At 37.7% G+C, this 15,119-nt stretch overlaps 1 protein-coding gene across 7 annotated transcripts in view; it reads left to right on the forward strand.

Moving 5' to 3' along the window:
* Positions 1-6,607, forward strand: part of ATG4C (autophagy related 4C cysteine peptidase) — a 103,203-nt gene extending 96,596 nt beyond the window's left edge. For 5 of the 7 annotated variants that reach the window (XR_016037190.1, XR_016037191.1, XR_016037189.1 and 2 more), the window contains exon 13: positions 5,175-5,310. Coding sequence is in view for 2 of the 7 variants with exons in the window: in XM_055402075.2 (XP_055258050.1) it covers positions 5,175-5,342 (168 nt within the window). In the remaining 5 variants the exon portion in view is untranslated. Of the gene's footprint in view, positions 1-5,174 lie in introns of all 7 variants that reach the window. The other 2 variants (XM_055402075.2, XM_055402076.2) reach the window with 1 other exon arrangement.
* Positions 6,608-15,119: the final 8,512 nt, after the last annotated feature.

The following is a 15,119-nucleotide window of genomic DNA, read 5'->3' on the forward strand; positions in this document are numbered from 1 at the left end:
GTATTATCTCCTTTTCTCCCCCAAGGAAATTAATTATAGTGATTTTGAAATTTTCCTCCATTTCCTTTGCTTTTTATGTTCCCTTCCTTTCAGATCCTTTTTTGTTTGTTTGGTTTTATATTTTTTGTTTTAATCTTCCAATTTTCCATTTGATGCTTTCCTCCAAATGACTGGTGATTTTCTGTGTCTGTTTATACTTGAAAGTGGGCGCTAAAGAGCTGAGTAGATGTTCCCTGTGTTGAAGTATGGCTTTTTAGCTGGTGACCTTCATACTAAGGTGATCAGGTGATGAGCCTTACTTTTTACTAGATGACCCCCAAATATTATTAAGTGGTAATCTTTTTTCTAGGGTTGTTTTATTATTTCAGAGAAAAAATCTACCATCTCTCTGTAGAATGTATGTTGCCTCTCTGTGCTCCCAGAGCAGGAAGTGAAGAATGCTGAGGTCCCTTTGGTTTAGTATTTTAGACTGTCACTTAATCCCTCAACTTTTATATTCTTCACTCAGCTGGGTATATTAGAGTACATGTATTTATTTGATTTTTCTAATATAAGTCTTTATTTTCTTGTATGTAGATGGTTAGTTCCTGGTGGCTCAGATGGTAAAGAATCTACCTGCAGTGTGGGAGACCTGGGTTTGATCCCTGGATTGGGAAGATCCCCTGGAGGAGGACATGGCAACCCACTCCAGTATTCTTGCCTTGGGGATCCCCATGGACAGAGGAGCCTGGCAGGCTGCAGTTCATGGGGTTGCAAAGAGTCAGACACGACTGAGTGACTGAACATAGTAAGGGCTAAAAGTTCAACTACAGGGATTTAAGATTGAGTAGTGAGGGGACAGAATGGAATTATCATCACATGCACATTTAACTTACTTCAGTCCAATGATATATATTTGTCCATGTGTACTTTTTATTTCATATTGTGCATTGCTATATACCACACTGTATTGTACACTTACACATGTTACTAAACATGGTTGTATACACAGAATTATGCATTCAGTTCAGTCACTCAGTCGTGTCCGACTCTTTGCGACCCCATGAATCAGAGCACGCCAGGCCTCCCTGTCCATCACCAACTCCCAGAGTTCACTCAGACTCATGTCCATCGAGCTGGTGATGCCATCCAGCCATCTCATTCTCTGTTGTCCCCGTCTCCTCCCGCACCCAATCCTTCCCAGCATCAGAATCTTTTCCAGTGAGTCAACTCTTCGCATGAGGTGGCCAAAGTATTGCAGTTTCAGCTTTAGCATCAGTCCTTCCAATGAACACCCAGGACTGATCTCCTTTAGAATGGACTGGTTGGATCTCCTTGCAGTCCAAGGGACTTTCAAGAGTCTTCTCCAACACCACAGTTCAAAAGCATCAATTCTTCGGCAATCAGCTTTCTTCACAGTCCAACTCTCACATCCATACATGACCACTGGAAAAACCGTAGCCTTGACTAGATGGACTTAAAAAGACATTTATGATTTGCCTTTTTGACAATAAAGCCTCTTCAGTGTATCTTTAGCTGTCTTATTAAACTAGGACAGAAGACTTGCCTGTTTTAAAGTTATTGTTGAGTAAACTACTGAACTGCTTTAGAAATATAGCTGTGGGATAGTAAATTCAGTTGCTGCTGCTAAATCGCTTCAGTCATGTCCGACTCTGTGTGACCCCATAGACAGCAGCCCACCAGGCTCCCCTGTCCCTGGGATTCTCCAGGCAGAAACACTGGAGTGGGTTGCCATTTCCTTCTCCAATGCATGAAAGTGAAAAGTGAAAGTGAAGTCTCTCAGTCGTGTCCGACTCTTAGCGACCCCGTGGACTACAGCCTACCAGGCTCCTCTGTCCATGGGATTTTCCAGGCAAGAGTACTGGAGTGGGTTGCCATTGCCTTCTCCAGTAAATCCACTTAGCTTAAATTAAACAAACAAACAAACTTGGTTTTCTCCTCACTGTATAAGAAATACATATTAGAAATTTTGGAAGATAAAAGTATAAAAAAATCACCATTAAGTCTTTCATTCAGAGATAACTGTTAATATTTTGTTGTATTTTCTTCTAGACTTCTTAAAGTACGTGTTTAAAATTATTTTAACAAAACTGAGATTAAGTTTTATATCTAGTGTTATATGCTGTTTTTCCTTTACCATTATATAATAGTTATTTCTCTAAGTTATTAAATAACTTTCATTATCATTATTTTGTATATTATCTCAATTGATATAATACCCCAAGTCATATAGGTAACCTAATTGGAATTTTTTTGATGTAGATTTTTATTATCCATTATGGAGGGACCTTAATGTTTTGACAGTGCATCCTATTTTATAGTATAAAAAAGAAAACTAAACTTTTCCCTTCTGATAGACGTTCAAATCAATGATTATTCTTTAAAAAAATCTGAAAAATTCTTGATATGGTACTTGGCACTTTGAAAGGCTTGTTGATAAGGCAGTGTCTCAGTAATTCATTTTCAGTTTATCTCTTTTTGCTGTTGCTGTTATATCATCTTGGAAGAGAAGTTTAAATCCTTTGGGTCTCAATTTTCCCATTTATAAAATGAGAATAAGCTAGATAATTTAAATCTCCATTGGCATTTTTATTTGTCCTAAATTTGCTTCTTCCTATCATATCATGTTTATGTTTGTTGCTGCTGCTGCTGCTGCTAAGTCACTTCAGTCGTGTCCGACTCTGTGTGACCCCATAGACGGAAGCCCACCAGGCTCCCCCGTCCCTGGGATTCTCCCGGCAAGAACACTGGAGTGGGTTGCCATTTCCTTCTCCAATGTGTGAAAGTGAAAAGTGAAAGTGAAGTCACTAAGTCGTGTCCGACCCTTAGCGACCCCATGGACTGCAGCCTACCAGGCTTCTCCATCCATGGGATTTTCTAGGCAAGAATACTGGCGTGGCTTGCCAGTGCCTTCTCCGGGTTATCACATAACATTGCTCAACTCAATTGTGTGTGTGTATGTAAAAATGCGTGTGTGTGTCTGTGTATATATAGAGAGAATCACACAGTATATAGTATATATAGTAATTTTCTCCTGTCTGGGTGTACCACAGTTTATCCATTCACCTATTGAAGGATATCTTTGTTGTTTCCAAGTTTTGGCAGTTATGGATAAAGCCACCAGAAACATTGTGTGCAAGTTTTTTTCTGGTATAAGATTTAAACTTATCTAAATAAACCAAATTTTCATTTCCACATTTTTTTCTATTTATTTTTCGTCTTCTAGTCTTTAAAAATGTTTAAAGTAAACCTAGAAAAGTTAGAAAATATAATTCTCAAAGCCTGAATCAATAAATGTGTATAATGAGGCCTTACATTGTAAGTGGGTTTGCAAAAGTAGGTGCATTTTGTAATTAAAGGACTGGGAGTTCCTTTCTAACATTTTGTCTTGGGGCACAGATTTGAATTTTAGTTAATGTACAGCTAATAAACCTGAATGACTTAAATCTTGATTTTGAAAGAAAAGATGCAGAGATGATAATGTTAGCTCTTCTATGTTGAATTAAAAATGATGCAATGATACCTGCCTATTAGATACTGGACTAGGGACGGGGGAGCCTGGTGGGCTTCCGTCTATGGGGTCACACAGAGTCGGACATGACTGAAGTGACTTAGCAGCAGCAGCAGCAGCAACAAGTGACATTAAATGAATATAAAATGATAACAATTTTGGCTTGTATTCCAGCTGTTGGCTGGAGGTGAAAGATGCCTGATCAGATGCCAGCTCCCTCTGTCTCTTTTTCATTTCCACATTTTTGCCCTTCTCTCTCCCATTTTTTTAGAATGTAAATTAAATTTGAGAATAAAAAGTAGGAGCACAATATGAATTTATAGGATCAGATTTTCATCACATCTGACTTTTTAAGTACTTGATTGTTTTTAAATGGTTCATTTTCACTGTTAGAAAATGTATTTCATATTAATTGTCTCATTGAAATATTTTAAATTTAACATTGTATCGTATCCTAGGGCTACATATTTATTTTAGCCTTGTTTCAAGAGAATCTGTAAATGTAATATATAAGAATTTGATGAGCCTTCATTTGAATATCAACATTTGAAAGAATTTAGTTTTTGCTCCTAAAATTATCCTTAAACAAGTTATATTTAATTGATCATGATTAATGATGTATAAATACTATTGATATTTTTCAGCATTCTTTGTAAGCCACATAAATTTTTCAGAATCCTTATAAGCCCTGATTACTTATACAAATGTTTATTTCTATAAAACATCCTTCATTCAAATATTTTTATTCACTTCTAAATTAAAATTGTTTTAATTTTTAAATAGACTGTTTAACAGAAAGACTTAAATGGTTTAGAATGAGTTATTGGCTTGTCAGTGAATCCTAAATTGACAAAGGTTATATAAAGGTTGTTGGTGTTCCCACAAAATTCCAGGTGTTACTTATTTTACTTCCATATTATATAACATAACTGTAGAAGGTAATATGTAAAGTGTGGATTATTGCAGTATATACAAACACTGTTTTTGTACTGACTAGATTATTGCAAAAATATATTTTTTAAAATGGAAGTCTGAAAAGACCAAGCTTATTATTTTGGTCTTTTAAATAAAACTTGTTTCTTTTAAAAAATAACTTTTCATTGCTTTTTGTCATCCTAACTTTTCTCTGAGGTAAGGAGATTGGATATCGTTTGCCCAGTTTTATAGATGAGGTAGAGTGATTTGTCAAAAGTCACATCTAGAATTTGTAGAATTGAGATTAGATTGGATCTTTTTGACTTAGTTTAATTTTTTTTTTCTTCATTATGGTACTACACATTCATTCACAATATTTTGCCATAATCAGTGATACTGTTTTGTTTCAGTGTCTATTACAGAAGATAAATCTTAACTCACTAGTAAGTCTTCAAACAAGGTGACCAGAAGACTTTACTTTTCGGGTTTGGGGTAGGAATGATAATATACTTAATTTTTGATGGTCTAATCCTAATGAGGAAGTAGGTATTTAGCTGTAAATAAACTGTACAGTCAGTACTGATCAACTTTTGTCTTTTAGCCAGAACAGTAAAGCAGTAGCACTGGATAAATGTAAATGGGAGAAGCTAACAGGAGCAGTTCAGGGCTAGAACTTTAGATTTCATCATGTGGTCCTACTGTGCGCTATTGCATCTAATAAGGGATTCTTCTATACTTTCTGTTACAGATGCTGAAAATTTCTTCTAAGGAGAAATATCCCTTATTTACTTTTGTAAATGGTCATTCCAGAGACTATGATTTTACATCTACTACAACCAATGAAGAGGAACTTTTCTCAGAGGATGAAAAGAAAAGAATAAAAAGATTTAGCACGGAAGAGTTTGTCTTGCTGTAAAAATTAGCACATTTGTGCTTGATGAGAAGAAATCCTTTGAAGGTGTAAAAATGAAGAGAAACAAGTACATTTAAAACTGGTTTATTTTCACCAGTATCTTAATTTTATATGTTCTTTTAAACAAAAGAGCATTTGAAAATATACACATTTTAAAGATATTTTTCTGAAAGAGAAATGATTTAGTGAATCCTGATTTCTAATAAATATTAAGTGATTCTGACCACATTCCTATTTCCCTGAAGTTCTGCTAATGATGAATCTACCTTAACTGCAAGTCCTCCAGTCTTCAGATTCTTCCGCCTGGGTCCACTATTCTCCTGAAGGTTTTGTGCTATTGGGCCCCCCAAATGGCATCATCCAATAGTTTCAAAAGCTTCAGTTTATACTAATCAGCAGAAGACCAGAGAATGAATCTTAAGTGCTGCCTAAGCCCCCTGATATTAATGCAACCAAAGGACACTTTTGGATGTACCTTGATATATTAAATAGTAATTTTTAGCTGTGATATGATACAACTCGGAGAAGGCAATGGCAAGCCACTCCAGTACTATTGCCTAGAAAATCCCATGGATGGAGGAGCCTGGTAGGCTGCAGTCCGTGGGGTCGCTAAGGGTCGGACACGACTGAGCGACTTCACTTTCACTTTTCACTTTCCACTTCCACACATTGGAGAGGGAAATGGCAACCCACTCCAGTGTTCTTGCCGGGAGAATCCCAGGGACAGGGGAGCCTGGTGGGCTTCCGTCTATGGGGTCACACAGAGTCGGACACGACTGAAGTGACTTAGCAGCATGATACAACTATATGAGAATTTTGAGTTAAGGTAATACTTAACTGTATGATTCTATAATGGTTCCTTATTTTGCCTGCTGTTATCCTTCTCTGAGGAATAAAGGTAAAGTATTGATTTCTCCACAGATTTAAAGATTATATTATTAATAATAACTACATCTAATCAAAGCAGATAAAGGCAAAATTGTTTGTTTCCTATCTCAAAAATGAAATTTATGGAAACTTGACTTATCATACAGTTTTGAAATCTAAAGATAAGTACCAAGAAAGCTATCATTAGATGTTCTTCTATGTGATTTTTGCTATTTGTATAAATCAGTGTAGTGGTGTTTAGAACTGAGACCATCTATAAGGTAAATCTGCCTTAAGTGTATTATCTATTACTTAAAGGCAAATTTGTAATAATAAAAATATGAGTTACTATTGAGTCAGGTTTATAAAGTAAGTACTTTAATAAAGATATGAGAACATGTCATGCCTTTGTTTTGGTTTTAATGGGATTATTTTAATCCTCTCACTTGAAAAATCATTGTCTCAAATGAATCCTGTTTATTTATAATGAAGGTAAATATTGTTGCTTTGAAAGCAAAATATTAACTTATTTTATGAAGCTTCCATGTTTTAGTGTGAAAAGGTGACTCATAAAGACATAAAATTCTGTATCGTTTAAACTCATTGTTTTTTCTTCCATCAGGAAGCCTGTTTGTTAGGTTTAGAGCTGCATGCTGAACTGAAATAGAGGGCGGGCCGGTAGATCACTTTGCTGTGACCGGTGAGAGAGGTCACGTTTGGTATTTCCCAGTGAAGATAGTTACTGAATTGAAAAAGCAGTCGGAAATCTAAAATTTTCCTTTATCCTAGATGAAATCCGGACAAGTTAAGTCTAGCACTGATTTTCCTAGTATGCAAAAGTAGTATAGGTACAAGAAGTCAGTGGTACACCCAATTTTATACAATGCAGCTTTATACACAATTTTATACACTACAGTTCCTTCATCTAAAGTATTGCAGTTTGTTATTCCTACGTACCTGCAGTAGTCACAGGATTCTATCAATATAATAAACACATCAGGTAAGAACACGGTATCTTCAAATGAATCAGAACTGATTGTGAGTGTTCTCTTATAAGAACTATATACAAGCTTAGAATTAGAGGGTAGCATTCTGTTACTGTCACAGCATATTTGGGGATCATTTTTAAGTAGGAATTGGAATGAGACAAAATTACACCTGGACAAAATTGAGGTGAGAGGAGGCAGAAACTTCCATTACATTGAATTATATTGAGGATACTCAGAATATTGCACAGACAAGACAGATCTTAAAACACAATCATCCCCATGTCTGAGAATAAATGGTTAGGATCAGCAATTATCAGAATAATATATGCATAAAAAGCATTCAACGAATATGTATGAATGAACGCATGCGTTCATGGCATTTGAGAGATAGACTGATGGATATGTCTTACTTATTAATAATAAAAAATCAGCTTCAGCCAAGGACCAGCCAAAAGTTGTGCTAATCTTTTATTGGAAAGGCAGCAACAAGACTACATTGTTAGAATAGATGTTTCAGACTTTGAACACAGATTTCATTTCAAGTTCTGACAGCCAGTAAACTCAGTCAATAAAGCTATTCGATGATCTCTTTCAGCCTGGAATAAAAGGAAAGTAAAAAAGGACAAAATTCTAAGATGGGTGTTCTGTTAGAATTATGATAGAAGGATCCTCCATTTGGACCTCAACATTAAGATACTAGATTTTACCATTAACATTTCAGAAATGAATTTTTAAAATATTTGATGTGACTTTTTGGTGGTGAAGGTTTCTTTACTCTCTTCTTCATAAAATTTGACACTTTGAATCCCCTTTTGTCAGTGTATTAACTGGCAACAGGCAATCTTGAGAGTCATCATTTGTTGAATGGCTGAATGGAAAGATCCTTTATAGTGTAAGTCTACCCAAAAGAATTTCCCTGAGGTATCCATTTCTCTGTTTTTACATTAAACCAACCCCATTAAATTTGTATTAGTGAGAAGACAACTTCAGAGAATTAAAATTTAGGTCACTTTTCTGTTCTGTTAACCTGTGTGCTTAGTCGCTTCAGTCATGTCCAACTCTTTGGGACCCCATGGGGATTCTCCAGGCAAGAATATTGGGGTGGTTTGCCATACCCTCCTTCAGGGGAACTTCCAGACCCAGGGATTGAACCCAGGTCTTCTGCCTTGCAGGCAGATTCTTTACCAGCTGAGCCACTAGGGAAGCCCAGGAGTACTGGAGTGGGTAGCCTATCCCTTCTCCAGGAGAACTTCTGGACCCAGGAATCAAACCGGAGTCTCCTGCATTGCAGGCGGATTCTTTACCAGCTGAGCTACCAGGGAAGCCCATTAACCTGAGGGTTTAGCATTGTCTAAGGACAAACAAGGAAAGTTATGACCAACCTAGATAGCATGTTAAAAGCAGAGACATTACTTTGCCAACAAAGGTCCGTCTAGTCAAGGCTATGGTTTTTCCCGTGGTCATGTATGGATGTGAGAGTTGCTGATCGCCAAAGAATTGATACCTTTGAACTGTGGTGCTGGAGAAGACTCTTGAGAGTCCCTTGGACTGCAAGGAGATCCAACCAGTCCATTCTAGAGGAGATCAGTCCTGGGTGTTTATTGGAAGGACTGATGCTAAAGCTGAAACTCCGATACTTTGGCCACCTCATGCGATGAGTTGACTCACTGGAAAAGAGTCTGATGCTAGGAGGGATTGGGGGTGGGAGGAGACGGGGACAACAGAGAATGAGATGGCTGGATGGCATCACCAACTCGATGGACATGAGTTTGAGTGAACTCAGGGAGCTGGTGATGGACAGGGAGGCCTGGCGTGCTGTGATTCATGGGGTCGCAAAGAGTTGGACACGACTGAGCGACTGAACTGAAGGACAAACATATCTAAAATATGCATATGTCAATTTCCTCTTATTTTTAGAAGAGTGGAGACAAAGAGTAAAATAACTTATCTGTATAGTCTGTCTAATTTTAAGTTAGAAATCTCTATTTTTTTAGAGATCTCTCAGTTCAGTTCAGTTCAGTTCAGTCGCTCAGTCGTGTCCGACTCTCCGCGACCCCATGAATCACAGCACGCCAGGCCTCCCTGTCCATCACCAACTCCCGGAGTACACTCAAACTCATGTCCACAGAGTCGGCGATGCCATCCAGCCATCTCATTCTCCGTCGTCCCCTTCTCCTCCCGCCCCCAACCTTTCCCAGCATCAGAGTCTTTTCCAGTGAGTCAACTCGTCTCATGAGGTGGCCAAAGTATTGGAGTTTCAGCTTTAGCATCAGTCCCTCCAATGAACATCCAGGATTGATCTCCTTTAGAATGGACTGGTTGGATCTCCTTGCAGTATAAGGGACTCTCAAGAGTCTTCTCCAACACCACAGTTCAAAAGCATCGATTCTTCGGCGATCAGCTTTCTTCACAGTCCAACTCTCACATCCATACATGACCACGGGAAAAACCATTGCCTTGACTAGACGGACCTTTGTTGGCAAAGTAATGTCTCTGCTTTTTAATATACTATCAAGGTTGGTCATAACTTTCCTTCCAAGGAGCAAGCGTCTTTTAATTTCATGGCTGCAATCAGCATCTGCAGTGATTTTGGAGCCCAAAAAAACAAAGTCTGACACTGTTTCCACTGTTTTTCCATCTATTTCCCATGAAGTGATGGGACGAGATGCCATGATCTTTGTTTTCTGAATGTTGAGCTTCAAGCCAACCTTTTCACTCTTCCTCTTTCTCTAGTTACTTTCTATTACTCCATGCCAGAAAGTGCTGTATTTCTGGTAAAATCATACTAATTCAGTATTTTTTTCTTTTCCTTTTCTCCACTGATTTCTTTGCTACTAGAAGAAAGTTTTATTTTCATGGTTTATCACAGTTCACTTTCAGTAGCTTGCATTGTACATCTGTGTCTTGACTATTTTCATCCACAGTCATAAAAACACTGTGAAGGATTTTTTTCCAAAAATGGGACACAGTAGGAAGAACAGATAATGAAAAAATGCTTTAAAAATATTAAATCACTATATGAACTTCTATTGAAATAGACACAAGATAAGGGGGATACTGAGAATTTAATAGTGAAATAGAAGCAAGATATCTAGAATATATTGATAGAGGCAATTTCTTAGAAAGGGTAATGGATTATTATTTTCTATAAAAAAAGAGCAAAGTCTCAAAAAATTTTAGGAAAATAAATACTTAGCCAGTGATATTTATTATAGCCTCAGTATTGTCAATCGATCATACTTTAATAGTACTATATTGTTCAACATTTAAACTGAATATCTTGAGGTACCAAATTGAAAAGTTCAAACATCAAACCAGGAAAAATTGGAAACATCCTGGAGATCAAATCCAGTAAATCCTAAAGTAAATCAACCCTGAATAGTCATTGGAAGGACTGATGCTGAAGCTGGAGCACCAATACTTTGGCCACCTTATGCGAACAGCCAACTCATTGGAGAAAACCCTGATGTTGGGGAAGATTGAAAGGAGGAGGAGAAGGGGGCAGCAGAGGATGAGATGGTTGGATGGCATCACCAACTCAATGGATATAAGTTTGGGCAAACTCTGGGAAATAGTGAAGAACTGGGAAGCCTGGCTTGCTGCAGTCCCTGGGGGTCACAGAGTCAGACATGATTGAGCGACTGAACAACAACAAATTGATGCTAAAATTTAAATTTTCTATCATTTTATAGTTTGAATCTTAGGTCGGTTTAGAAATCTTTAGCATTTTTGTGTGATTTTCATGATTATACAAAAGACTTCCTCTTTGCCTGTAAACTTTGGAAAATATATTTAGAGTCAGTACTATAGACACATTTTTGAATTAGCATTTTCTTCTCTTTCTTTGTTACAGTCCTCCTCAACATTATTGGGGGCAAGCAATGGCCCAAAACATTCACAACTACTATAAAATTTCACCTTTCCTCTCACAGTAAGAAAAATATGCTAAAAGTGGAGAATACCTATTTGTGTTAGGTAGAAAAATTATTGTGCCACCCTCTAACCAATTCCTCCAGAAATTGAGAAGCTCTGTCTTCCCCTATTTTAAGTCAATAGTCATTAGATACTGGTGTCATTCAAGAATGAATCACAATAAATTCTACAGAATTATCTTTCATTTAAGTTATTAAAAAATAAGTATAAATATAATACATAGTTATATTTTATACTCAGATAATATTATAAGAATTGGGAATTCATGGGTTTTTAAAGAAGTAATAAGCAAGAAAGGTAAACAAAGGAAAATAAGTCCAATAGAAGTCTGATAATTGAAAGGATGAATTATTGATGGCAAGTTAGTGTGTCTAGGCAAATACACCATACCAAACATACAGGTAAAAAAGTATGAAATAAAAAGGCTTGAAGGCTGGTGCTGGGATGATTTAAAGTTTGGTATAGACATTGGAAGAAAATAAATACTGATACCAAAGGGTAGATATGTGGCTTCCATATTGCACAACTAGTGAATGGCACTTCCTGGAATTGTACAGTGTGGCATTCTTGTAGCTAACATCCACACACATGCCTGCATGCTCAGTCGTGTCTGACTCTTGGCAACCCTGTGGACTGTAGCCTGCCAGACTCCTCTGTCCATGGGATTATCCCAGCAAGAATACTGGAGTGGATTGCTATTTCCTACTCCAGGGGATCTTCCTGACTCAGGGATCAAACCTGTGTCTTCTGTGGCTCCTACATTGGCAAGTGGATTCTTTACCGCTGAGCCACATGGGAAGCTCTATTATCTACATACTACTTGCTAATTTATGCAGCACTGTTTTGATCTATTAAGTTGTATTAAATTGAGCCTAAGATGGGGAATTAGACCTGGGATTACAGAGACAATTAAGCAGTCCTGAGACTTGGATGATCTCATAATGGCACAAATCAGGAGAGTCCACAGTTAGGACTCTCATTAGTTATCAACGTTTTAATGGAGAGATATCTGGGTCAGGAAGATCCTCTAGGAAAGGGAATGGCAATGCACTCCAATATTCTTGCTAGGAGAATCCCATGGACAGAGGAGCCTGGTGGGCTACAATCCATGGGGTTGCAAAGAGTTGGATATGACTGGGCAACTGAGCACACGTGCAGGCACACATCAATTATTTCCAAGAAACTTTAAGTAGATGTCATAGAAAAAAATCCACCTACACTTATGGTACCTCAACTTCACTTGTCTATATTATTTTCTTTTTTGTGTTTAATAAGTTGAATTTTGATACTTATTTTTAAAATTTAACTGCATTCTATTTGATGGAGAGAGCCACCACTTACCGGTCTTTCAACTTTTTATTTGTGCAGTGACGTCGTTTCTCTGACTTGCATTGTAGTCCTACCTGTGTCTTGTGACTGGTTCCTAAAGCTGACCCACTGACTTAGCAACTAAGCAACAGTGATGATTATTTATATATTAATTACATGCAATTTGACACCTACATTGCTTACCATGTGCACTTTCATTTTTGTATTTTCCTGTCATGTTTACAAAATAAGGGGAAATGGAATATTAAACTCTAATATTGTGTAAGTTGCTACACAAAGATCATGATATTAACTGCCACACAGCATCAGCTCAGAGCTCATAGTGCTTCTTTGTCAGCTGATGTTCCAAAGTCTAACTTAAGAACAGGTGTTTCAAAAGTTAGACTTTACATATTCGCTTAATACTACTAGTTTGGAAAAAATTATGAATCCTTATATTTAGGGAAAAGCAGATACTTAATTTCTCTGTTGAGCTCCAGTGGTACACCGTGGAGATGGCACTAATGAACGGGTTAAACTAGAGTCAGACTGGCTGTCCTCAAATTGAGACTTTAGCACTTACTAGCTACATGTGTGTGTGCTAAGTCGCTTCAGTTGTGTCTGACGTTTTGCAACCCTGTGGACTGGAGCCCACCAGGCTCCTCTGTCCATGGGATTCTCCAGGCAAGAATACTGGAGTGGGTTGCCATGCCCTTTTCCAGGGGATCTTCCTGACCCAGGGTTCGAACCTGTGTCTCTTGCATCTTTTGTATTGGCAAGTGGGTTCTTTGCCACTAGCGCCACCTGGGAAGCCCTACTAGCTACATGGCCTTGAGCAAATAATTTAATTTCATCTATAAAATATGAATAATAGGAACTATCACATTGGGCTATTGTGAGGATTAAGTGGAGAGGAAACATGCAAAAACACATAGTGAGTACTCAGTAAGTGTTAACCTTTGAAACTATTGTCAAGATTTCATTCATCTGTCTTAAAGATTTGGAAAGGCTTTAAGAGTATACCTTTTTTTAAACTGGCATTGAAGACCAAGAGTTAGAAAAGAAAAAAAGAAAAAAAAAAACCTAAAACTTCTTAATTCCATTCCCGTATTGAGTGTCAGGCTCTGCAGAATACTTTGAGGTAAATAAAAGTGACATTTCTTCTGTCAGGAAGCTTAGAAATTTACCTGAGGGTGGGGGAAATACACACAAAGAAATGGCCACATTTTGTAGAGGAAGAGAAGACTTAAAATAGAAATTCTCTAACATAGAATTGTATTTTGTTTCATAAGAGCACTCACAACTGGTTATGGAGATTAGGAACATCTTTATGGAAGAGGCAGCATTTGAGGTGAGCCCTGAAAGTCTGATATATATATAGGCAGGGACAAAGTAAGTACTGGGGCTAATAAGGAAACAGCACAAATCCCCTGAGGTATGTTTGAGGTACATGCGGCCGGTTTTGGTTGCTGTACTAACCAGGGAGCACTAGTGGCATCTAGTAAGGGGATGATGATAATGAACATGCTGCAGTGATGTGGATAGAAGAGTAAGTGATCAGAATGAAACATGTCAAAGCTCTATTCCTGAAGGTCTTGAGGGTCATGCTGAAATTTACATGTAAGCAGTTAGATGCCTTTGAGTAGGAAATGGCAACCCACTCCCGTATTCTTGCCTGGAGAATCCCGTGGACAAGGGCCTGGTGGGCTGCAGTCCATGGGGTCGCTAAGAGCCGGACACGACTGAGCACATGTGAGTGAGGTAGGTGCCTGGGAGAGAGCCACAGGTGGAAGGATGCTATGATGGAAGAAAAAACGGGTATAGAGTCGGAAGAACTGGGATTTAGTTCTAACACTAAAATATGAAGATTTAAAATTGGAATACGATTTCTCAAGCCCTACCCTTCGAGACTGTTTTACGTTGATTAATTCTATAGTCTATGGGTGAAATTAGTAAATTTAAATGGGGCTGAGGAAAGGTCAGTCATTTAATGTAGAGGTTCTTAACCTGATGAACCCATGAGTAGAATTCAAGGGTCTGTGAACTTGGATGTGAAAAAAAATTACATCTTTATTTTCACTATCATCTAACTAAAACGGCATTTTCTTCCACTAAGAATGTAGGCAAAAACATATAGTAATATCAGCAGTACCCAGCACTTTGTCACTAATAGAAATCATACATTCTTTCATGATCATTGTTGATATGGTTATCTTGAAATATTTATACTGCTTTGAAATTACAGTTAGGGCTTGCTGCTAGGACTTAGTGTATTGATAAAGATGCAAATCGATTATATCACAAATTTTAAAATATTTTAATAACTATTCCCCTGATAACTATGTACGTTTCATTTCTGTTTAAAAATATTTTATTGAGAATGGGTCCATAGACTTTACCAGACTCCCAAAGGATTTAAAGTGAGGAAGTGGAACAAACAGAAAGAAGGTTGCGTGGATCATAGACAAGGTTTGAAAAATGGAGTTGGAGCATTTTGGTGTTGAAGTAAATGGATGCACATCAGGAGGAGGGGGGTGAGAGATGAAGATAGAGAAGCACCTGGAGGCAGGAATGCAAAGTCAACCCCACCCCAATGGGAGATATTCAGATGGAAGGAGGAGTTTCTGTTCAGTTCAGTCGCTCAGTCGTGTCCAACTCTTTGCAACCCAATGAACCGCAGCAC

The sequence above is a fragment of the Moschus berezovskii genome, chromosome 4 (assembly GCF_049115385.1).
Source record: "Moschus berezovskii isolate FMDL1 chromosome 4, NW_MosBer_1.0, whole genome shotgun sequence".
Taxonomy (NCBI): Eukaryota; Metazoa; Chordata; class Mammalia; order Artiodactyla; family Moschidae; genus Moschus; species Moschus berezovskii.